Raw genomic sequence first — 22855 nt, 5'->3', positions numbered from 1 at the left:
AGCGATCCCGGGGCATGGGAACCGACCCAGCAGGGAGGGGCTCATCACCGGGGGCTTGGGCTAATCCCGGCAATCTCGGCTGACAGCAGCGGGGAGGAATGCTGGGCCATTGTTTCTGAGGAGCCCAGACAGGATTGAGAGAGAAGGAGAAAACCACGCTGGTGGCTCCTCAGCTCCAGACGGCTCCATGAGCCAGCAGGGATACACAAACTGTCAGAAATCTTCTGCTTCCAACCCATCTTCTCCAGCAAGGCGGGGATGGAACCTGAGTGCCACAAAAAGGTCCCTCCCCAGCCAGCTGCACGTCCCCTCCTGCCACCCCTGCAGCACGTCCCGGGAGGGGATGGAACAAAGCTGAACTTGCCTTTGTGCAAATAAATGAATTTCCTCACACAAATGAGCGCCCAAATAATGGGATCACAAAACTCTTTATGAATCAGGCTTGTCCCAAGCCAGGCCTGTCCCCAACCAGGCCACCAAGTGCTTCACACAAGGGGAGAATTGGGGAAAAGAAGCAGAGTGGGTTTTCTGTGGGTTCTTGAGAGAAACAACTCCTCCCGCTCTTCCCTCCCTGGGCTCCCATTCCCAAGGGCACAGCTCCAATTCCCAGGGCCTCTCCAGCCCCACCCCTGGGTGCTGGCCACAGTTTTAGGCACAAAAAGCTCAAAGCCAACCCTGAAGGTCCCATCCCATGGGTTACACAGCTTCGGGGGCTTTTCCCCATCCCTATTTCTTCACAGCTTGGAAATGCCTTCATCCCAAAAAGCTGAGGGGCAGCAAGAAGGAGCTGAGCTCAAGGATGTGCAAATCGGCTGCTTTGCAAAAACAAGTTTTAAAAAGTTGAGTTTGGGGTAGAAACCCTGAGAAAAACACTTTATTTCTAGACTTTGTTGTGAAAAAAAAAAATCCAATTCCTTCCTGTATCCTAAAAAAGTGATGGCACGGCCTAAAGAAGGCTCTAAGGAAGTTGTCAAACCTTGGGATGAAAACAAATCTGGAGGAGCAGGTAAAAGGTAGCAGCTCCAGCCCAGGTAAATTGCTTTTTAACAAGGAGACAAGGCCCATCCCTGGCATCTGCCGTATGTTTTTATAAAGCCCAGAAATATGTTTTTAAAAGGCCAGTAAATAAAGTTCCTATCGATTTGATCTCCAGTGTAATCTGTTTTTCTGTCTGCCACCACGAGTGGTAATAAAAGGGAATCAGGGGACGCAGCTTTGGGTTAATGCAGCGATCCATCACCGTCGGGGGCTTTGCCACGCTGCACAATCCAGAAACTGCCCCAAATTGGCGCAGGGGCCAATTTTCTTTTCCAATTTATTTTTGCTTGAGCGAAGCAATATCGAGGCAGGACAAGGAGGACGCGTTTCCCGTTCTCCCAGATGTTCTCCTGCTTCCCTGGGCTGGGAAAGGGCCCCCAGCAGCTCCTGGGTTTGGGGTTTTGGGAGGTGCTCTGGGTATTTGGGTGTTTGGGGTTTGGAGGTCAGGTCTGGGCAGTGGGACCCAAAGGGGGATTGGGATGTGCTCTGGAGAGTTTTGAGGTGAGGATTGGGCATTCCAGGGCTCATCTCCCACAGATTGAACATCCCAGGGTGGCATCTCCCATGGATCAAACATCCTCAACATCCCAGGGCTGCATTTTCCATGGATTGAATATCCCAGGGCTGTTCTCCCATGGATTGAACATCCTGAACATCTGAGGGTTGCATCTCCCATAGATTCAGCATCCTGAACATCCCAGAGCTGATCTCCCATGGACTGATCTCCCATAGATTGAACATCCTGAACATCCCAAGGCTGCATTTTCCATGGGCTGAACATCCTGAACATTCCAGAACTGATCTCTCCCATGGATTGAACATCTCAAACATCTGAGGGTTACATCTCCCATAGATTCAGTATCCTGAACATCCCAGAGCTGATCTCCCATGGATTGATCTCCCACAGACTGAACATCCTGAACATCCCAGGGCTGATCTCCCACAGATCAAACATCCTGAACATTCCAGGACTGATCTCCCATGGATTGATCTCCCATGGATTGAACATCCTAAGGTTGCATTTTCCATGGGCTGAACATCCTGAACATTCCAGAGCTGATCTCTCCCATGGACTGAACATCTTGAACATCCCAGGGCTGATCTCCCATGGATTGATCTCCCATGGACTGAACATCCTGAACATTCCAGAGCTGATCTCCCTCCCATGGATTGAACATCCCAAGCATCTGAGGGCTGCATCTCCCATAGATTCAGTATCCTGAACATCCCAGGACTGATCTCCCATGGATGATGCATCCCAAACATCCCAGGGCTGTGTTTTCCATGGATTGAACATCCCAGGGCTGCATCTCCTGTTTACTGAACATCCCAAACATCCTAGAGCTGATCTTCCACGGATAGAACATCCCAGGACTAATCCCCCATAGATTCAGCATCCTGAACATCCCAGGGCTGATCTCCCACAGATCAAACATCCTGAACATTCCAGAGCTGATCTCCCTCCCATGGATTGAACATCTCAAACATCTGAGGGTTGCATCTCCCATGGATTCAGTATCCTGAACATCCTAGGGCTGATCTCCCATGGATGGAGCATCCCAAACATGCCAGGGCTGATCTCCCATGGATGGAGCATCCCAAACATGCCAGGGCTGATGTCCCACGGATTGAACATCCGAGGACTGATGTCCCATGGATTGAACATCCTGAATATCCCAGGGCTGCATCTCCCACAGATCAAACATCCTGAACATGCCAGGGCTGATCTCCCATGGATGGAACATCCCAGGATTGATCTCCCATTTATTGAACATCCCAAACATCTTAGAGCTGATCTCCCATGGATTGAACATCCCAGGGTTGCATCTCCCATGGATTGAACATTCTAAACAACCCAGGGCTGATCTCCCATGGATTCAGCATCCTGAACATCCCAGGGCTGCATTTTCCATGGATTGAACATCCTCAACATCCCAGGGCTGCATTTTCCATGGATTGAATATCCCAGGGCTGCTCTCCCATGGATTGAACATCCTGAACATCTGAGGGCTGCATCTCCCATAGATTCAGCATCCTGAACATCCCAGGGCTGATCTCCCATGGACTGATCTCCCACAGACTGAACATCCTGAACATCCCAAGGCTGCATTTTCCATGGGCTGAACATCCTGAACATCCCAGGGCTGATCTCTCCCATGGACTGAACATCTCAAACATCTGAGGGTTGCATCTCCCATAGATTCAGTATCCTGAACATCTCAAAACTGCTCTCCCATGGATTGAACATCCTGAACATCTCAGAGCTGATCTTCCATGGATGGAACATCCCAAACATCTGAGGGTTGCATCTCCCATAGATTCAGCATCCTGAACATCCTAGGGCTGATCTCCCATGGATGGAACATCCCAGGGTTGCATCTCCCATGGACTGAACATTCTGAACAACCCAGGGCTGATCTCCCATGGATTGAACATCCTGAACATCTCAGAGCTGATCTTCCATGGATGGAACATCCCAAACATCTGAAGGTTGATCTCCCATGGATTCAGCATCCTGAACATCAGAGCTGATCTCCTGAGAGACATTCCCAGACCTCTGCCCACCAGCACAGGGCAGTTCAAGGTTTTCCAGGGTATCCATCCATCCACAACCCCTCTCCTGCCCCTGGCAGTGCATCCCTGACTCCCTTCCCTGAGCCTTTTGCTCACTGAAATGCCCCCACACACACCAGGTGCCCTCATGGCACTAAAAATTGCCCCAAAATGCATTTTTTTGTGCAGTAAATTGATGTTTGATAAAGCTGGGTTTGACAGCTCAATGTTTAAACATGACAAAATATTCAAATCCACCCTAAAGTGATGCATTGAAGTCCCCCAGGCCAGATTTTGCTGCCGTCAGAGCTCAGATTTGCAAGATGCCACCCCACTTTCATCTCCTCACCCCAAACCAGCGATATTCCCTTCCCCGAGGAGCTGCAGGGACAGACCTTGGGCGCAAAGGTGACCCCAAACCCATCCCAAATATCTGGGACGAGAATGGGAGACCTCCCGTTCCCCCCTCCTCCTTTCAGAAAACTGATAAATATTTCTAGAGAGAAAAACAAACACTCCGCATTTGGCTTTTTTGGTGGTTGTTTTTCTTGAAGAGACAAAGTGTTCCACAGAGAGCCGACACTTCCTACACAAGTTTGCATCCTCAAACCCCGAGATTTTCTGATTTGGATGGGAAAAGCATCTCCAGCCCTTCAGCCAGCCCTCCCCACCCCATCCAGGATCACTGGTGCACCACAGGGAGATGGAGATCTCCTCGCTTTGCCAAATTTTCCCGCTCCCATTTGGGAATAAATTAGGAATAATCAAATTTCCTGGGTTTAGAAATACCCACATAAAGCATAAAAACAACTCTCATGCTGCAGCTCTTGTTCCCACTCAATTTAGGGTGAGCTTAGGAGGGAAAAAGATTATCCCAAAGCATCCTTAGGGGTTCGGGAGTAAAAAAATTGTATATTTCTATTAAAAATAAACAAAATTGAGGAGAGACAGGGGGTTTAAGGCTATATAGAATGAACTCTGGACACTGCAGCTGGATCATTCCCAGCTGTGCAGAGCTGGGGAGGCATTTTTGGGGGAAGGCCAGAGGAGAAACCCACCCCAAAGCCCGGGAGGCAGCGGGGCCCCGTGTCCTCAGATGCCGCCTCAGCTCAAGATGTGCCGAGATGTCTCGGAAGGAATCGGTGCCAAATCCTCGGCAGAGCCGCTCCCGGTGCCAGCGGGAGCCGCCGCCCGTGCCAGGGGCTCCCTGGGGACCTGCCACCCCCGAGGCACAGCTGGAATTCCAGCCCAAAATAAACAGGTGCCACCCCCAAGCTCCCGGCTCTGCCTTCCCTGCTTTCTGTGGATTCTGCGATGTGGATTTTGTGGATTCTGGGATGCTCAGCCTGGCACGGTCTGGCTCTGCTCCCCAAAATCCTTCCCACAGCCGCGTTCTATCCCCGGAGAGTCCCCTCCCTTCTCCCGGCCCTGCTTTGCTTTCCAGGACTAAAATTAAAGGAAAAACAACTGCCCACATCCATCCCTGGGAAACTTCAAACTCCTGGAAAGCCGGGGATGGGTCTGCGCGCAGCAGCCGCTGCCAGCAAAGAGGATTTTTTGATTTTTTTGGACAATCAGACATCTTTAGGGAAAAGTTCTCCTTCCAACCATGTGATCCGCAGGGGGAAGAGACTTCCGAGACTGGAGGGGGGGGAGAGGCGGAAAAACGGATTGTGCACAGTGCGAGGTAACGCCAGCAGAGCTGACTTCTCCCTGAGCAGCTGCCAGGGCTGGAGCTGCCATGGGAATTACAGAAATTATTGGGATAGGGCGGTTTTGGGGTGCCAGCGAGGATTCCACCGGGATTTAGGAACGCTAAGAGACGGTGCCGCATCCTGGGACGGATTTGGGATCACAGCAGGGCACGGCACGGGGTGTCCCCTAAAATACCTCAGTGTCACCCCATTTATTGTCCCCTCCCCGTGCCCGCGGCACTCTTAGCACAGAACTCGGTGCTCCCAGTTCATCCCAGTTCATCCCAGTTTCTCCCAGTTCGGGCGGCGCTGGAGCTCGGGCAGTTCAATGCTGCCACCTCGTGGTGGCGAGAGGGAACAGCATCACCGGGATTCCCCCCTCAGCCCATCCCAAATTCCATCCCGGATCCCAAATCCCATTGCAAATCTCAAATTCCATCTCAGATCCCGAATTCCATCACATATCCCAAGTTCCTACGCTGATACCAAATCCCATCACGGATCCCAAATTCCAACGCTGATCCCAAATTCCAACGCTGATCCCAAATCCCATCGCCGATCCCAAATTCCACCGCCGAACCCAAATTCCACCGTCGAACCCAAATTCCATGTCAAATCCCAAATCCCATCTCCGATCCCAAATTCCTTCCGCCAATCCTAAATTCCATCACAGATCCCAAATTCCAACGCTGATCCCAAATTTCAACAGTGATTCCAAATTCCAACTCTGATCCCAAATTCCATGTCAAATCCCAAATCCCATTGCTGATCCCAAATTCCATCGCAGATCCCAAATTCCACCGCTGAACCCAAATCCCATCGCAAATCCCAAATTCCATGTCAAATCCCAAATCCCATCACCGATCCCCAATCCCACAGCCAATCCCAAATTCCAAAGCGGATCCCAAACTCCATTGAGAATCCCAAATTCCATTGGGAATCCCAAATCCCATCATGAATCCCAAATTCCCATTGCGGATCCCAAATTCCAATGCCGACCCCCAAATCCCACCCACGATACCAAATTCCCATCGCCAATCCCAAACCCCACCACCGATCCCAAATCCCACCCTGAAGCCAGAAGAGCTTTGAAAAGTTGATTTTAAAATTTTGTAAAAGCAAAATCCATGGTGGAAAATTTTAGATTGAATTTTTTGGGGTTTTTTTGTTTTTTTTTTTTGGCTGAGTTGTGGCAAAACAATGAAACGGCCACAATGGAGTGAAAAAAATCCAGTGGTCAGAATATACCAAAAATTAAGTGGTCAAAGTAGAGGAAATTAAATTGAAATGGCCAAAATGTAGCAAAAATTATAAATATTCAGTGGCCACAACATAGATATAAAATTAATAAAAGTTTTCTCTACTTCTGGCCACTTAATTCCTATTTTTCCTACATTGCAGCCATTTAATTCCTTTTTAAAAATAGCCGTGATGGAGCACAAAACTAAATCATTAGGAGGCCACAAATAGCAAAAAATTAAATTACTAAGTGGGCCCATGTAGCAGGAAAAAATAACTTAATTGCTTTGCTATGCTCTGGCCACTTAAATGGTCACAGTATATTAAAATTTAATTAATTGTTTTAAAAGTGAGTGTAGGGGAAAATTATTAATTACTGCATTTGTAAGGGAAATAATGGTTACAATGCAGCAAATATTCTAAATTGAAATGTGGTGACTTGGTGAAAAGAATTCATTAAATGGATACAACATGGCTGGAATAGCTGTAAAATGGGTATGATGTAGGAAAATAAAATTATTTAGTAAATGGCCAAAGGAAAAAATATAAAATTAAAAATAGAAATGTAAAAATATATAAAAGTATGAAATATATAAACATAAAATATAAAAGTAATAAAATAGAAATCAAATATAAAAATAATAGCATATAATACAAAGACAATATCATATAATGTAATATAATATTAATATAACATTAATAATATAATATAATATAATTGTATATATTATATTGCATCACATTATATATTATATTATGAATATAATATAATATATATAATTTTATAATTACGCTTATATTATATTATATTAGTATTATATTTATATTAAATTACATTTATATTATAGTATAGTATAGTATATTACATTACATTATATTATGTTATGTTATACTATATTATTCTATATTATACTATATTATATTAATATAAAATATAAAACTGATTTCAGTGTTGTAAAATAGGTCTGAATGCAAGAAAAGGTGATTTAATGGCCACAACGTAGGAAAAATAATTAAAATAAATTACCCAAAAAATCACAAAAAAACCAATTCCATTTATCCACAGCTCAGCCAAACCCCTGAATAAATGAGGAAAAATGGGAAAAAAGCTCCCAAAGTCCCCCTGAGCCCAGGAAAAGCAGAATTGAGCCTCACCTTCTTGGCCCAGGGGTAGCGCACGCGGGGTTTGCCCCACTCGTCGCTGAGCTTGTGGCGGTAGCCGTGGCACTTGGGGATGTAGGAGCAGCTCACGTCGCCCACCTCAGGGTAGATGATTTCCAAATCCCCCCTGGAAAAAGGACACAGGGAGGGAAATGAGGCTGGAAGTGGGAATGGGTGACAGGGCAGTGTTGGGATGGGGTTGGGAATGCCAGCGGAGTGAAAGGGTGGAAGAACGGGAATTATTATAAATTATTATAATTCTAAATGCCTTCCCTAAATCTGCTGAAGGACATTTGAATTCCTGTGCTCCTGGTGTGTTCTTCAGGAGATTTTGTGAAAGAATTCCTCCCTGAGAGGATGAGGAGGGGCTGGGATGGAATTCCCAGAGGAGCTGTGGCTGCCTCACCCCTGGAAGTGTCCCAGGCCAGGTTGGATCAGCCTGGGATAGTTGGGGTCGGAGCTGGATGTGTTTTAGGGCCTGGGATAGTTGGGGTCGGAGCTGGATGGGTTTTAGGGCCTGGGATAGTTGGGGTCGGAGCTGGATGGGTTTTAGGGCCTGGATTAGTTGTGGTTGGAGCTGGATGGGTTTTAGGGCCTGGGATAATTGGGTTGGATGTGTTTTAGGGCCTGGCATAGATGGGGTTGGAGCTGGATGGGTTTTAGGGCCTGGGATAGTTGAGGTTATAGCTGGATGGGTTTTAGGGCCTGGGATAGTTAGGGTTGGAGCTGGATGGGTTTTAGGGCCTGGGATAGTTGGGGTTGGAGCTGGATGGGTATTAGGGCTTGGGATAATTGTGTTTGGAGCTGGATGGGTTTTAGGGCCTAGATTATTTGGGGTTGGAGCTGGATGGGTTTTAGGGCCTGGGATAATTGGGTTGGATGGGTTTTAGGGCCTGGGATAGCTGGGGTTGGAGCTGGATGGGTATTAGGGCTTGGGATAATTGTGTTTGGAGCTGGATGGGTTTTAGGGCCTAGATTATTTGGGGTTGGAGCTGGATGGGTTTTAGGGCCTGGGATAATTGGGTTGGATGGATTTTAGGGCCTGGGATAGATGGGGTTGGAGCTGGGTGAGTTTTAGGACTTGGGATAGTTGGGGCTGGATGCGTTTTAGGGTCTGGGATGGTTGGGTTTGGAGCTGGATGGGTTTTAAGGCCTGAGAGAGTGGGAAGTTGGAGCTGGATGGGTTTTAGGGCCCCTTTCCACCCAAAGTATTCCAGCATTCCATGGAAAAGCAGCCTCCTTCCCCTGAAGCTTTCCATGGAAAACTCCTGACGCTGCCAAAGTCACTTCCAGAGCCCTTGCACAGCGGGGGAATAACCCCAGAGATGCCACATCCAGCGAAAAGGAGCAAAACAGCCAAAATTCACAGGCAAGGGGACACTGGGATGAACTGTGCCAGGAGGTGACACAAAGGGAATGGCAGCGGACAGCCAGGGGACAGAGGCCAGGCTGAGCAAAAGGTGACACAAAAGAAATTGCCAGGCTGGGCAGGTGACAGAGGCTGAGCAGGGGACAGCCAGGGGACAGAGGCCAGGCCAGGCAGGTGACAGAAGCCAGACTGGGCAGGGGACAGAGGCCAGGCTGGGCAGGAGGTGACACAAAGGGAATGGCCAGGCAGGGCAGGGGACAGAGGCCAGGCCAGACAGGGGACAGGCAGGAGACAGAGGCCAGGCTGGGGACAGGCAGGGGACGGACAGAGGACAGACTGAGCAGGGGACAGAAGTCAGGCCGGGCAGGAGGTGACACAAAGGGAACGGCAAGGGCAGGCAGGGCAGGGGACAGAGGCCAGACTGAGCAGGGGACAGAAGCCAGGCCAGGCAGGAGGTGACACAAAGGGGATGGCCAGGCTGGGCTGGGGACAGAGGCCAGGCCAGGCAGGGGATGGGCAGGAGACAGAAAGCCAGGCAGGGGACAGAGGCCAGGCTGGGGACAGGCAGGGGACAGAAGGCCAGGTAGGAGGTGACACAAAGGGAATGGCAGGGGACGGGCAGGGGACAGAGGCCATTCAGAGGACAGGCAGGGGACAGAGGACAGGCAGGTGACAGAGGACAGGCTGGGGACAGGCAGGGGCCAGAGGCCAGGCCAGGCCAGGCAGGGGACAGAGGCCAGGCAGGGGACAGAAGACAGGCCAGGCAGGTGACAGAGGCCAGGCCAGGCAGGGGATGGGCAGGGGACAGAGGCCAGGCAGGGGACAGAAGACAGGCCAGGCAGGTGACAGAGGCCAGGTTGGGGACAGGTAGGGGACAGAGGCCAGGCCAGGCAGGTGACAGAGGCCAGGCCAGGCAGGTGACAGAGGCCAGGTCAGGCAGGCGACAGAGGCCAGGTTGGGGACAGGTAGGGGACAGAGGCCAGGCCAGGCAGGTGACAGAGGCCAGGCCAGGCCAGGCAGGTGACGGAGGCCAGGCCAGGCCAGGCAGGGGACAGAGGCCAGGCAGGTGACAGAGGCCAGGCCAGGCAGGTGACAGAGGCCCCGGAGCGCGGCTCACCGGCAGAACTCGTGGTCGGCCTCGCTGAGGGTCTGGAAGATGCAGGTCCGGGAGGCCTCGCTGGCCCAGGCCCCCGGCAGGAGCAGGGACAGCGCCACCAGCACGGCCCCCAGCAGCTTCATCCTGCCCTGGGGACACGGGGACAGCAGGGTGAGCCCAGGGCAGCCAGCACCCCCAGCCCACAGCAGCCCAGGCCCATCCCAGCCCTGCTCTGTCTGATCAGGCTCTGCTTTGATTTAGAGATGGGGCAACTGAGAGGCACTTCAAAAACTTTTATTCTATTTTTAGTCCCATGTGAAGTGTGAAACAATACAGATATAATTCAATTTATACATCTATTTCATTTTTATATTTATAGTATATATTCATACATATTATTTATCTTATATATATATTATTTTTATATATGTTATATATTCAATTGTTATAACTCACACCCTTACAATCAGAAGCCAAATACTTTTAAACTACAATTTAAATATAGTATATCTATAAATATAAAAATATAATATATAAAATAAAATTATAATATCGTAATAATAATTGTAATATGTAATAATATAAAATACATAATATTATAATATCAATTATTATTCATATAATAATATTATATATAATATATATACTATATAACATATTATATATAAAATACATATATTTTATATATATATATACATATTATATATATATATATATGTATATATATATACACAATATATATATACAATATATGTATTATATAAAACATATATTACAATACATTTTTTGGCCTATCAGCTTTTGCCATGCCATAGCGTAAATGCTTTAAAGTTCATTATCTAGAATTACTCCTCGTGGCTTTTACTCTAATGCATCATTCACAGTTCTATTTCTCTAAAGTATTTAGTTTTATTTGTGAGGGCATCCTTTGAAACTTGCTCCTAGATATATTTCTCAACAAAGTCTGTCCTATTCTATGGCATTTCTAAGTTTCTTATCTCAAGGCTTGCAAACTGTGAAAAGTGCATATTATATGGCTCTAGGTAGATATTTACAATGTGTATTATGTTGTATTGATTAGTAGTGCTGTATGAACATTTTAATAGGATGGTAAATGTAGTTTTGTAGTTAAAATGGAACTTTTGTAGTTAAAACAGAAACTATGGATGTGGGATATTTTCTTTAAAGAAAGGAATGAGGTACTTGCACTGAGATAGCAGCCACAGGACACCTCAATCTTTCAGAAAAAGAGAATTTATTGCTCCATTATCAGTAGAAACTTCTTCCCACTTTGCTCACGTTTGGATTCAGAGGAAGAACCTGACACTGCCCAGACAGAATCCTGTGTTTGAATGGAATTTATGCATCATGTATAACATGCAACAGGTTATTGATTTTAAGGGTTAATCCTCTGTTAACGGGGTTCTTTTTTTGGGCTTATTTTGCCCAGAAAAGGTACCTGGACTGTCTGTAACTCTTTATTCTTATTGTCTCTTATTGTCCTAATCTCAATTGACCAAATCTTTATTACTCTAATTATATTTCTATTTTTACAATCATTTTATTACTATTAAACTTTTAAAATTCTAAAACCAAGTGATTGGCGTTTTTCACACAAACAGATGCAAACCTCTCAGTTACCCCATCTCCAAGTCAAAAAAGAACAGAATCCGACACTTGTCCGTCATTTCCTCCTGCAGCGCCACAACTTTAATTCCATTTATTCCAGAACGGAACCGTGTCCTACTCTTCTTTTCCAGGAGAAATTTATTTTTCCGGGCAATCCCGAGCCCAGCCCAGCTCAGAGGAGCCTTGCCCATAAGGGCTGGTCCTTGTTCCCCTCCACGTGTGCCCGGGAATGTCCCCACGTGGCGACACCGCTGCCATCCCGGGGACACCGAGAGGGGACACAGCCCCATCTCCACCTGCTGCTCTCCCAAACCTGACAGAAAATCGGGATCGGGGGTGGCTGTGGTCTGTCCGGGGACTCACACCCAGCCAGGACAGCAGGACATGTCCCCAAAACCAAGGCTGACCCAGCCACCCCTTCAGCGGTTTTCTCACATTCTGGCCACCCCTTTTTAAGCCTCGAGGGGGACAAGGGGACATGGGGACAAGGGGATAAGGGGATAAGGGGACAAGGGGATAAGGGGACATGGGGATAAGGGGACAAGGGGGTTGGGTGCCCACCCCAATGCCGAGCCCAGCAGCCAAACCTGACAGCCCCGGGCCACCAAAGAGCCACTTACCGGGGTCCTGGGGACGGCTGAGCAGCTCCGAGGCACAGCCCCGAGGTTTGAGGTTGCCGTGGAGATGGTTTCCTTGGCAGGAAGGGACACAAGGGACCGGCAACGAGAGGCAAAGCCCAGGGAAGGGGCAGGCGGCTGCTCCGGCTCTGCCAACGGCTTTAACCCCCGGCAACCGCCCCAACGGCCCCGAACGGCCCCGGGCGCTGCCCCCCAACCGCACCCGCGCCTCTCGGGCTGCTCAGGAGCGCTGCGAGCCCCGCTGGGCTCTGCCCGTCTCGCCCATTGCCTGATGGGCTCGGGGGAAGAGGCACATGAAATAAAATAATAGTGAGAAAGAGCCCGGTGTGAGTTGGGATTACAGCAGCGAGGGGATCGTTACATAATGGAGCGGCGGCTGCACGCTCAGGGAACACGAGCGAGCCCGGCGAGGGGAAAGAGGCGGCCGGGTTTAACTAATTAGGAACATTAATGGATTGGGAATGATGGGGAGCTTTTAGGGGCTTAATGGGTCCCGTTCCCACGCTGCCGAGATGGGCACAGCCCGTAATTAAAGCCCTGAGCCGGCAAATGGGCTCACGTGAGTCAGGCTTTTCCCAGGGATGCCGGGCTGGCTGAGTCAGGCTTGGGGTTTGCATCCTCACATGGATGGGGAGGGATGAAAATTCGGGGTGCCCAGTACCGGGCACAGTTGGTGATCATCAGAAAAAGCCCAGAAATGTGGTCATGGGATGGTGAGGAAGGCAGGGATTTCCTTGGAGAAATATATATATTTCTAACCCTAACCCATTTTTCATCTTCCTTTATAAGATGAACCATGGCTTCCTCCCTAAAAAAAAAAAAAAATCTTTTTTTTTTTTAACAAAGATTTTATTTCCTCCACTCAGGAGAGAGTTTAAACGGCAACAGGAAACTTGTCCAGCTTCTACCAGAATGAAAAATCCATGGAAAAATGTTAGGAAGTTGAGCAAGGGGCCGGGCAGGTAGTTGGGGACAGGGAGAGGTGGAGATGTGGGCAAGGAACTCCTGGCAAACCATGGAATGGTTTGGGATGGAAGGACCTGAAATCCCATCCCAGGGCAGGGACACCTCTCACTGTCCCAGAGTGCTCCAAACTCACCTTGGGCACTTCAGGGATGCAGGGGCAGCCACAGCTCCCTGTGGCTCCTCACCCTCATTCCATCCCAATATCCCACCCCAACCTCCCCTTTCCCAGTGGGAGCCATTCCCTGTGTCCTGTCCCTCCATCCCTGTCCCCAGCCCCTCTCCAGCTCTCCTGGAGCCCCTTCAGGCCCTGCCAGGGGCTCTGAGCTCTCCTGGATCCTTTCCTTTTCCAAGTGAACATTCCCAGCTCTCCCAGTATCCAGAGGAGCTCCAGCCCTGGAGCAGCTCCATGGCCCCAGGTCTGGCTCAGGATCTTCTCCAGACCCTTTGCAGTATTTATATTTTCTTTTTTTTTGTGAACCCTTTGCAAAGATTCCCCAAACAGCACCAAGAACCCAAACTGAGATGAACTCAGAACAAGGATTTGGAATTTTTTTTTTTCTTCTTTTTCTTTTTTTTCCCCCCCAAGGCCAGAGGCTGAGAAAAGCCCTTTGCAGAGCCAAAATCAGCTCCTTCCCATCTGGAGGCCTCTCACAGATCATCCCAAAAGGAACCATTCTATTTTCCCAATGGAAAAGGTGCAGGGGGATCTCCCAGGGATGCTCAGGAAGCAAAACTCAAGGGAGCAACAATTTTATATTTTTTAAAATGTAAAATTTTACCATTTTTCATCTTCCTGTATAAGATGAACCATGGCTTCCTGCCTGAAAAAAAAAAAAAACCACAAAAAAAAAAAAAAAAAAAAAACAAAACAAACCCCACAACTATTTGGGTTTTTTAACAAAGATTTTATTTCCTCCACTCAGGAGAGAGTTTAAAGGGCAGCAGGAAACTTGTCCAGCTTCTACCAGAATGAAAAATCCATGGAAAAATGCCAGGGCCGGACACCCTCTGCTGTGTAATGCTCCCAAAAGGCAGGAAACCACTGGAATATTTAATTTTTAAACCCCATATGTAATTGATATTATATATATTATATTTTGTGGTCTCCAAACCCAGGCCAGGGTGACTCCAGAGCTGCTGGCTTTGCTGTCCCTGCCACATTTCTGGAAATCTGACCCCAGGGATGGGTGATTTCCACCAGCATCCTCCTCCTCCATCCTCCTCCTCCTGTTTGTGCCTGGGAGAAGCAGGAAAATCCCTGGGAGAGGCTGCAGGCAGCATTTTCCCCTCTGGAGAAAGAAAGGAAAAGGCAGCTTTGGTGTCAAACCAGCTCCCAGGGTTGGGGGAAATGGCACCTCAGGTTTGAGATTTTCTGTTTTTCAGTTCTGTGCTGCCTCAGTGTGGGGGTCTGGGGTTACGGTCAGGGGATGGGGAGCTCTGAGCACAGAGCAGGGAGACAAAACAATTCCTGCTCCAGCTGGGACCAAGGACAATCAATGCAGGAACACAAACAAGGTGGGCCGAAGAGACAAAACAGGAATGGGACTTCATAACCAAAAGCTGGAATTGGACAATGAAATCCAATGTGCTGATGGACCAAAACTTATAAAAGTGAGAGATCCTGTGACCTTGTGCATTTTGGGACCATTTTGGTTCATCTTGGGTCAATTTTGGGACCATTTTCGTTCATCTTGGGTTGATTTTGTGACCATTTTGGTTCATCTTGGGTTTGTTTTGGGACCATTTTGGTTCATCTTGGGTTCATTCTGGGACCATTTTGATTCATCTTGAGTTCATTTTGGGACCACTTTGGTTCATCTTGTGTTCATTTTCTGACCATTTTTGGTTCTTTTTGGGTTCATCTCGGGACCATTTTCGTTCATCTTGGGTTCATTTTGGGACCATCGTGGTTCATCTTGGGTCCATCTTGGGACCATCTTGGTTCATCTTGGGACCATCTTGGTTCATCTTGGGTTCCTTTCGGGACCATTTTGGTTCATCTTGGGACCATCTTGGTTCATCTTGCGTTTGTTTTGGGACCTCTTGGGTTCATTTTGGAACCATTTTGTTCATCTTGGGTTAATATTTTGGACCATTTTGGTTCATCTTGAGTTCAATTTCTGACCATTTTGGTTCGTCTTGGGACCATTTTCGTTCATCTTGGGTTCATCTTGTGACCATTTTTGTGCACCTTGGGACCATTTTCTGACCATTTTTGTTCATCTTGGGACCATTTTGGTTCATCTTGGGTTAATTTTGTGACCATCTTGGTTCATCTTGGGTTCCTTTCGGGACCATTTTGGTTCATCTTGGGACCATTTTGGCACCATTTTGTTTCACCTTGGGTTCATTTTGGGACCATTTTTATTCATTTTGGTTCATCTTGGGACCATTTTGGTTCATCCTGGGTTAATTTTGTGATCATTTTGGTTCATCTTGGAACCATTTTGGGACCATTTTCTGACCATTTTTGTTCATCTTGGGACCATTTTCTGACCATTTTGGTTCGTCTTGGGACCATTTTGTTTCACCTTGGGTTCATCTTGGGACCATTTTGGTTCATCCTGGGTTCATTTTGTGACTGTTTTGGTTCATCCTGGGTTCATTTTGTGACCGTTCTTGTTCATTTTCGGTGCAGCCCTGGCTGAGCTCCTGTGCTTCCCAAGGTGGATCCATGCAGGAGATCCTTTTAATAAATCCCTGGTTTATCCTTTAGCTCTGCCCGGTCTCTGTTCCAGCTCAGCCCTTCCAGGACACCGGATCCAAGCCCAGCTCCTGTCCCGGCCGCCCCAGGCTGTTCCCAGGCTCCCTGTCCTGACTAAACCCTGTGGGACTGCAGGAATCTGGTTTTTCCAGCTGGGTGTGATGTTCAGAGCCCAGGGAAGTCCAGGAATTCCCCCCTCATTCCAGGCTGGCATGAGAAACAAAGAGATGCTGCCCTGGGTTTCAAAATTTTCACCTTTTTTTTGGGTGAAAACACCATTGAAGACCCGCTTAAAACCTTTCAGTTCTCAGCAGCTTTCATGAGGGATATTTCCCAATATTCTGGAAATAAAAATAAATTTTAAAAACCCAAAACGAAACAGAATTATATAATAATGATTAATAAATAAAAATAAAAACAAAATAAAAAATAATATAAAATTAAAAATTGAAAAAAATTGAAAAAAATTGAAAAAAATTGAAAAAAATTGAAAAAAATTGAAAAAAATTGAAAAAAATTGAAAAAAATTGAAAAAAATTGAAAAAAATTGAAAAAAATTGAAAAAAATTGAAAAAAATTGAAAAAAATTGAAAAAAATTGAAAAATTTGAAAAAATTTAAAAAATTAAAAAATAAAAATATTTAAAACTAAAACAGTAAAGAAAAGAAGGGAGTAAAGAAGGGAGTAAAGAAGGGAGTAAAGAAGGGAGTAAAGAAGGGAGTAAAGAAGGGAGTAAAGAAGGGAGTAAAGAAGGGAGTAAAGAAGGGAGTAAAGAAAGAAAACAGGAAAGAAAGAAAACAAAACTTTCAAAGTAATCAGCACAAGATTAATTTAATACAATGAAGGAATCAACGGAATAAAATTACTGCAGTCCCAACATCAACTCATTCGGGAGCAGATATTTAAATAGACATACAAAAATAAATATATTTTGCATTTGCCTCCCCAGCAAACAGCTCCAAAATCCTCTCGGAGCTGACAAAACAGAGAGGTCGATGAGGAAATTATTTTCCTGTTAATATCAGAGATTAAAAAGCTCTTAATAAAAGGCAAGCACCTGAAGGCAGGGAAGGGAGGGAGAAGTCTGGGGCTTGTTTTAACAGCAACAAAGCGCCCGTGAAAGCCAAACCAGCCGAGCTGGGAGCCAAATTCCACCTGGGCTGAGCCGTGGGGCCACAACTGGGGCGGTGAGAGGGGAAGGAAGGGGCAAAAGAGGCAAAAACCCCAGCACATCCCACCTGGGAGCTCTCCCATTGCTGCCAAGGGGCCACAATATTTTTTAGAGGTGCTTTAAGATCCGGCTGAGGCAAAAATAGAAAATTTTCGAGGCTCCCCATGACCATCAGCTGAGAGTGAGGAGCTCTCAGAGCTTCCCCAGCCGTGCAAAGCCTCCAGCTCTTTGTTTATTTAATGCAGAACTGTCACTTCCCGAGCAGAGTTTCGCTTTAAAAGTTAATTAAAATCTTGTTTTCGCTTCCCAGGAAAGCATTGTTTGGAACTTCCCCCCTTTCCACCCGGAGCTGGCTTCCTGTTGATGTGAAACCCAGATCAACCAGGGCCCACCTTGGCGTTTCTGCTCCATAAAAAAAGGCAATTTTGTCATTTTCTTGGAATTTTCAGCTTGTTCCCATCCCATTTTGTTGATGTCTCAGCTGTCCCCAGGTGAGAATGGCCTGCAGGTCAGGGAGGTGACACTTTGTCCCGGTGTCCCCAGTCCTGTGGGGTTTTTTTGTTCCCAGTTTCAGGCTGGACAAAATTTTTAAGTCACCAGTGAAGCCATTAAAACCTCAAATCCTTCCTCAGCAGCCAGCCAAAGCTCGGGAAAACAAGGATTTATTCTGCTTTTCCCAAGCAAAATTATTTCTGAGCAATAAAAATCCTCCTTGGGCTATCAACAAGCATCAGATATTCCCATATTCCAGCATTTTCTTCTCATTTGGGAAGAAATCTGAATATTTCCAGGTGGAACCTCAATGCCCCACATGAGCAAACTCCAAGAAAACAACACCTAAGGGCTGAAAAAATCACTAAAAAAATGTATTTACACTGCTGATACCAAGCAGCAAGGCAGCACCATTTATTCTGCTTTGCCCAAGCAAAATTATTTCTGAGCAATAAAATTGCTGCTTGGGTTACCAACAAGACCCACAAGCATCAGATCTTCCTTCAATATTCCAGAATTTTCTTTTCATTTGGGAAGAAATCTGAATTTTTCCAGGTGGCACCTCCATACCCCACAGTCCACTGAGCAAACTCCAAAAAAAACAACACCCAAGGGCTGAAAAATCACTGAAAAAATGTATTTACACTGCTGATACCAAGCAGCAAGGCAGCACCATTTACTCTGCTTTGCCCAAGCAAAATTATTTCTGAGCAATAAAAAATGCTCCTTGGGCTATCAACAAGCATCAGATATTCCCATATTCCAGCATTTTCTTCTCATTTGGGAAGAAATCCGAATTCTTCCAGGTGGCACCTCAATGGAGTCCACTGAGCAAACTCCAAAAAAACAACATCTAAGGGCTGAAAAATCACTAAAAAAATGTATTTACACTGCTGATACTGAGCAGCAAGGTAGCACCAAGGCAGCACCATTTATTCTGCTTTGCCAACAAGAATTATGATTTTTAGCAACAAGACCCCACAAGCATCAGATCTTCCTTCAATAATCCAGAATTTTCTTCTCATTTGGGAAGAAATCTGAATATTTCCAGGTGGCACCGCCATACCCCACAGTCCACTGAGCAAACTCCAAAAAAACAACACCTAAGGGCTGAAAAATCACTAAAAAAATGTATTTACACTGCTGATACCAAGCAGCAAGGCAGCACCATTTACTCTGCTTTGCCCAAGCAAAATTATTTCTGAGCAATTAAAATTCTGCTTGGGCTATCAACAAACATCAGATATTCCCACATTCCAGCATTTTCCTCTCATTTGGGAAGAAATCCGAATTTTTCCAGGTGGCACCTCAATGGAGTCCACTGAGCAAACTCCAACAAAACAACACCTAAGGGCTGAAAAAATCACTGAAAAATTGTATTTACACTGCTGATACCGAGCAGCAAGGCAGCACCATTTATTCTGCTTTGCCCAAGCAAAATTATTTCTGAGCAATAAAAATGATCCATGCGCTGTGAACAAGATCAACAAGCATCAGATATTCCCATATTCCACCATTTTCTTCTCATTTGGGAAGAAATCCAAATATTTCCAGGTGGCACCGCCATACCCCACAGTCCACTGAGCAAACTCCAAAAAAACAACACCCAAGGGCTGAAAAATCACTAAAAAAATGTATTTACACTGCTGATACTGAGCAGCAAGGCAGCACCATTTACTCTGCTTTGCCCAAGCAAAATTATTTCTGAGCAATAAAAATGCTTCTTGCGCTGTCAACAAGATCAACAAGCATCAGATATTCCCATATTCCAGCATTTTCATTTCATTTGGGAAGAAATCTGAATTTTTCCAGGCGGCACCTCAGTGGAGTCCACTGAGCAAACTCCAAAAAAACAACACCTAAGGGCTGAAAAATCACTAAAAAATTGTATTTACACTGCTGATACCAAGCAGCAAGGCAGCACCATTTATTCTGCTTTGCCAACAAGAATTATTCTTTTTACCAACAAGACCCCACAAGCATCAGATCTCCCTTCAATAATCCAGAATTTTCTTCTGAATATTTCCAGGCGCCACCTCCATGCCCCACAGTCCAATGAGCAAACTCCAAAGAAACAACACCTAAGGGCTGAAAAATCACTGAAAAATCACTAAAAAATTGTATTTACATGGCTGATACCAAGCAGCAAGGCAGCACCATTTACTCTGCTTTGCCCAAGCAAAATTATTTCTGAGCAATAAAAATTCTGCTTGGGCTATCAACAAACATCAGATATTCCCATATTCCAGCATTTTCATTTCATTTGGGAAGAAATCCGAAGTTTTCCAGGTGGCACCTCAATGGAGTCCACTGAGCAAACTCCAAAAAAACAACACCTAAGGGCTGAAAAATCACTAAAAAATTGTATTTACACTGCTGATACCGAGCAGCAAGCCAAGCAAACTTGGCAGGGCCTCGGTGGCCGGGGGAATTCCCTCAGTGTGGGCCCTGCAGGAAGGCCAGCAATCAGAAAAGGAAACAAAACCCACATCCTCCCTCCTGGCTCAGCTGTGCCCTGGCTCCCTGTGCCCCTTATCTCCCTTTCCATGGCTTGCCCTCACTTTTCCCTCCTTCCCTGGCCAAGAACTCCGCGCCAACCACCCCAAGGTCGCCTTCACCTTGTCCCGGCCGAGCCCCTGGGCAGGAGCTTTGTGAATCAAAAACCCCACTTGGCCCCGGCCATGCCATAAATTTGCATCTGAAGCGGTTGGCGGGGCTGGCTCCGCTCCTTGGGGGATTTTTAAGTGGATTTCAGGGATGTGACAGATTTATGGGGCTGGGAGTTCCCCTGGGTCTGTCCAGAGCCACTTTAGGGGCAGGGGTTAAAGAGCCCACAGCATAAAGGGCTGAGCTACGTGTTAAAGGGAATTTTGAGGTTTTTCCAGCATTTATAAGATGCTGGGGCAAAATTTGGAGTGAGGGGGTTGAGTTTATCCACCCAAACCCCTCCTGTGAGCCGCAGGCTGGAACAGCAGAGCTTTAGACACCGAATGCAGATCCCTGGTGCAGCCTGAGATTAAGAGGGGAGGATTTCTGGCTTTTCCCTTGATACCTGCCAAAGCTCCAGCGCTGAACTCTCAGCCACTCCTGGCCCATTTTCCTGGTCGAGCTGGATTAAACGCTGTCACCAGGAAGGTCAGGAGTGACCGCAGGGCACAGCTCAGAGCCCCCAGAAGGGGCTGGACCCACAGGAAAAGGCTGGACCCACAGGAATCTCTGTGGGATCAGGGAAGGGATCCACGGTGCTTTTTGCCTTTGGAGCTGGCAGCAGCTCGGCTGCTGCAGGGATCCCAACAGGAGGAGCTGCCAGGGCAGCACAAGCCCAGCAGCAGAGCAGCTCTGGGGCTGCTGTGACCCCCAAACCCTTCCCTGGCATCACCCCAACGCTGACACAGGTATTCCAGCAGGGAAAGAGGAATATCTGGTATTTTCTGGGGAACAGCACTGAGATAAAAGAGCCCCCCAGAGCTGCCCCCTTCCCATCCCAAACCTCAGCTCCAGCACGAGCAGGAATTATCCCAACCCCACCCTTTGCAGCACCCATGGGATCACAGGATTTGGGGATGCAGCCCCCACTCCATCACCCCCTCATCCCACCCCAATCCCAAATCCCCATCCCTGATCTCCTCTGGCGAGCCCCCCAAGCCTGGCAGCCGCCCCCAGAGCTGCCCCCTTCCCATCCCAAACCTCAGCTCCAGCCCAAGCAGGAAGGATCCCAATCCCATCTCACCCAATCCCACCCTTTGCAGCGCCCATGGGATCACAAGATTTGGGGATGTGGCCCCCACCCCATCACCCCCTCATCCCACCCCAATCCCCATCCCTGAACTCCTCTGGCAAGCCTCCCGAGCCTGGCAGCAGCCCCCTTCCCATTCCAAACCTCAGGTCCATCACCAGCAGGAATGATCCCAACCCCATCTCATCCAATCCCATCCCCTGCAGCACCCGTGGGATCTCAGGATTTGGGGATGCGGCCCCCACCCCCTCACCCCACCCCAATCCCAACCCAAATCTCAATCCCAACCCCCATCCCTGAACTCCTCTGGTGAGCCCCCCGAGCCTGGCAGCCGCCCCCAAAGCCTCTCCCTTCCCATCCCAAACCTCAGCTCCAACACAAACAGGAATTATCCCAACCCCACCCTTTGCAGCACCCATGGGATCACAGGATTTGGGGATGCAACCCCCACCCCAGCCCCAATTCCCATCCCTGACCCCCTCTGGCAGTCCGGGGGCAGCTGCAGCCGGGGGAGGTGACCTTGGGGACAGCAGGGAGGGATGTGCAGCCCAGCACAGCACACCTGGCACAGCCCCGGTGCCTCGGCAGGTACCTTGTGACTGCTGCTGCCGGAGCTGCGGCGCGTTCTGGGCAAGGGCTGCTATTTTGGGCAGAATGTTTTCCCTTGGCCTATATTAAGCACATTCATTTCGCAGTCACAAGGCAGCGCAGCAGCAGAGCGGTGCGGGAGCCGCTTCTCCTCCTCCGGCGGCAGCAGCTCCGCAGCCTGGCAGCTCCTGATCCCAGCGGGGCTGGCACGGCCTGGCACGGCACGGCCCCATCCCTCCATTGCCACACGCTCCCGATCCCAGCGGGGCTGGCACAGCCTGGCACGGCACGGCACGGCCCCATCCCTCCATTCCCACACGCTCCCGATCCCAGCGGGGCTGGCACGGCCCAATCCCGGTCCCATCCCTCCATTCCCACACGCTCCCCATCCCAGCGGGGCTGGCACGGCCTGGCACGGCACGGCCCGGCCCCATCCCTCCATTCCCACACGCTCCCCATCCCAGCGGGGCTGGCACGGCCCAGCCCAGCCCGATCCCAGCCCCATCCCTCCGTCCCCACACTCTGAGCCCCTCTGGAGCTGCCCAAATTCCCGCATTAAGGAACATTCCTGTTGTTATCTCCTTGTAGTCCATATTTCTCAAGTCCCATACTGTACCAAGCTGTTCTTCTCTGCAGCACAGCCCTTCGTGTGTCTTCTCAGGGGCTCCTCCGGGCTCTCGACCCACCCCTGTTTATTCCAGTTACCTTCACGAGCTACAGCTGCTGCCCAGCTGAGGACTTGGCAGCTGTGGCTCGTTTGGAGTAACTCGGACCCACACAG

At 48.1% G+C, this 22855-nt stretch overlaps 1 protein-coding gene and 1 long non-coding RNA gene across 2 annotated transcripts in view; both read right to left on the bottom strand.

Moving 5' to 3' along the window:
* PEBP4 (phosphatidylethanolamine binding protein 4) overlaps positions 1–12988 on the bottom strand; it is a 90602-nt gene extending 77614 nt beyond the window's left edge. The window contains exons 1-3 of the mRNA XM_074559030.1: positions 12400–12988; positions 10172–10299; positions 7680–7812 (exon numbers count right to left, since the gene is read on the bottom strand). Of these exons, the coding sequence (XP_074415131.1) occupies positions 7680–7812; positions 10172–10293 (255 nt within the window). The 5' untranslated portion in view covers positions 10294–10299; positions 12400–12988. The remainder of the gene's footprint in view (positions 1–7679; positions 7813–10171; positions 10300–12399) is intronic.
* A 2443-nt stretch (positions 12989–15431) lies between these two features.
* On the bottom strand, positions 15432–22305 carry LOC141731904 (uncharacterized). Its single transcript, XR_012583806.1, has 2 exons — positions 22079–22305; positions 15432–16428 (listed from the first exon to the last, which is right to left on the bottom strand). It is a non-coding gene; the product is annotated as an uncharacterized LOC141731904 (long non-coding RNA).
* Positions 22306–22855: the final 550 nt, after the last annotated feature.

The sequence above is a fragment of the Zonotrichia albicollis genome, chromosome 26 (genome assembly GCF_047830755.1).
Source record: "Zonotrichia albicollis isolate bZonAlb1 chromosome 26, bZonAlb1.hap1, whole genome shotgun sequence".
NCBI classification, from domain to species: domain Eukaryota; kingdom Metazoa; phylum Chordata; class Aves; order Passeriformes; family Passerellidae; genus Zonotrichia; species Zonotrichia albicollis.
This window is presented reverse-complemented; position numbering and strand designations above follow the sequence as displayed.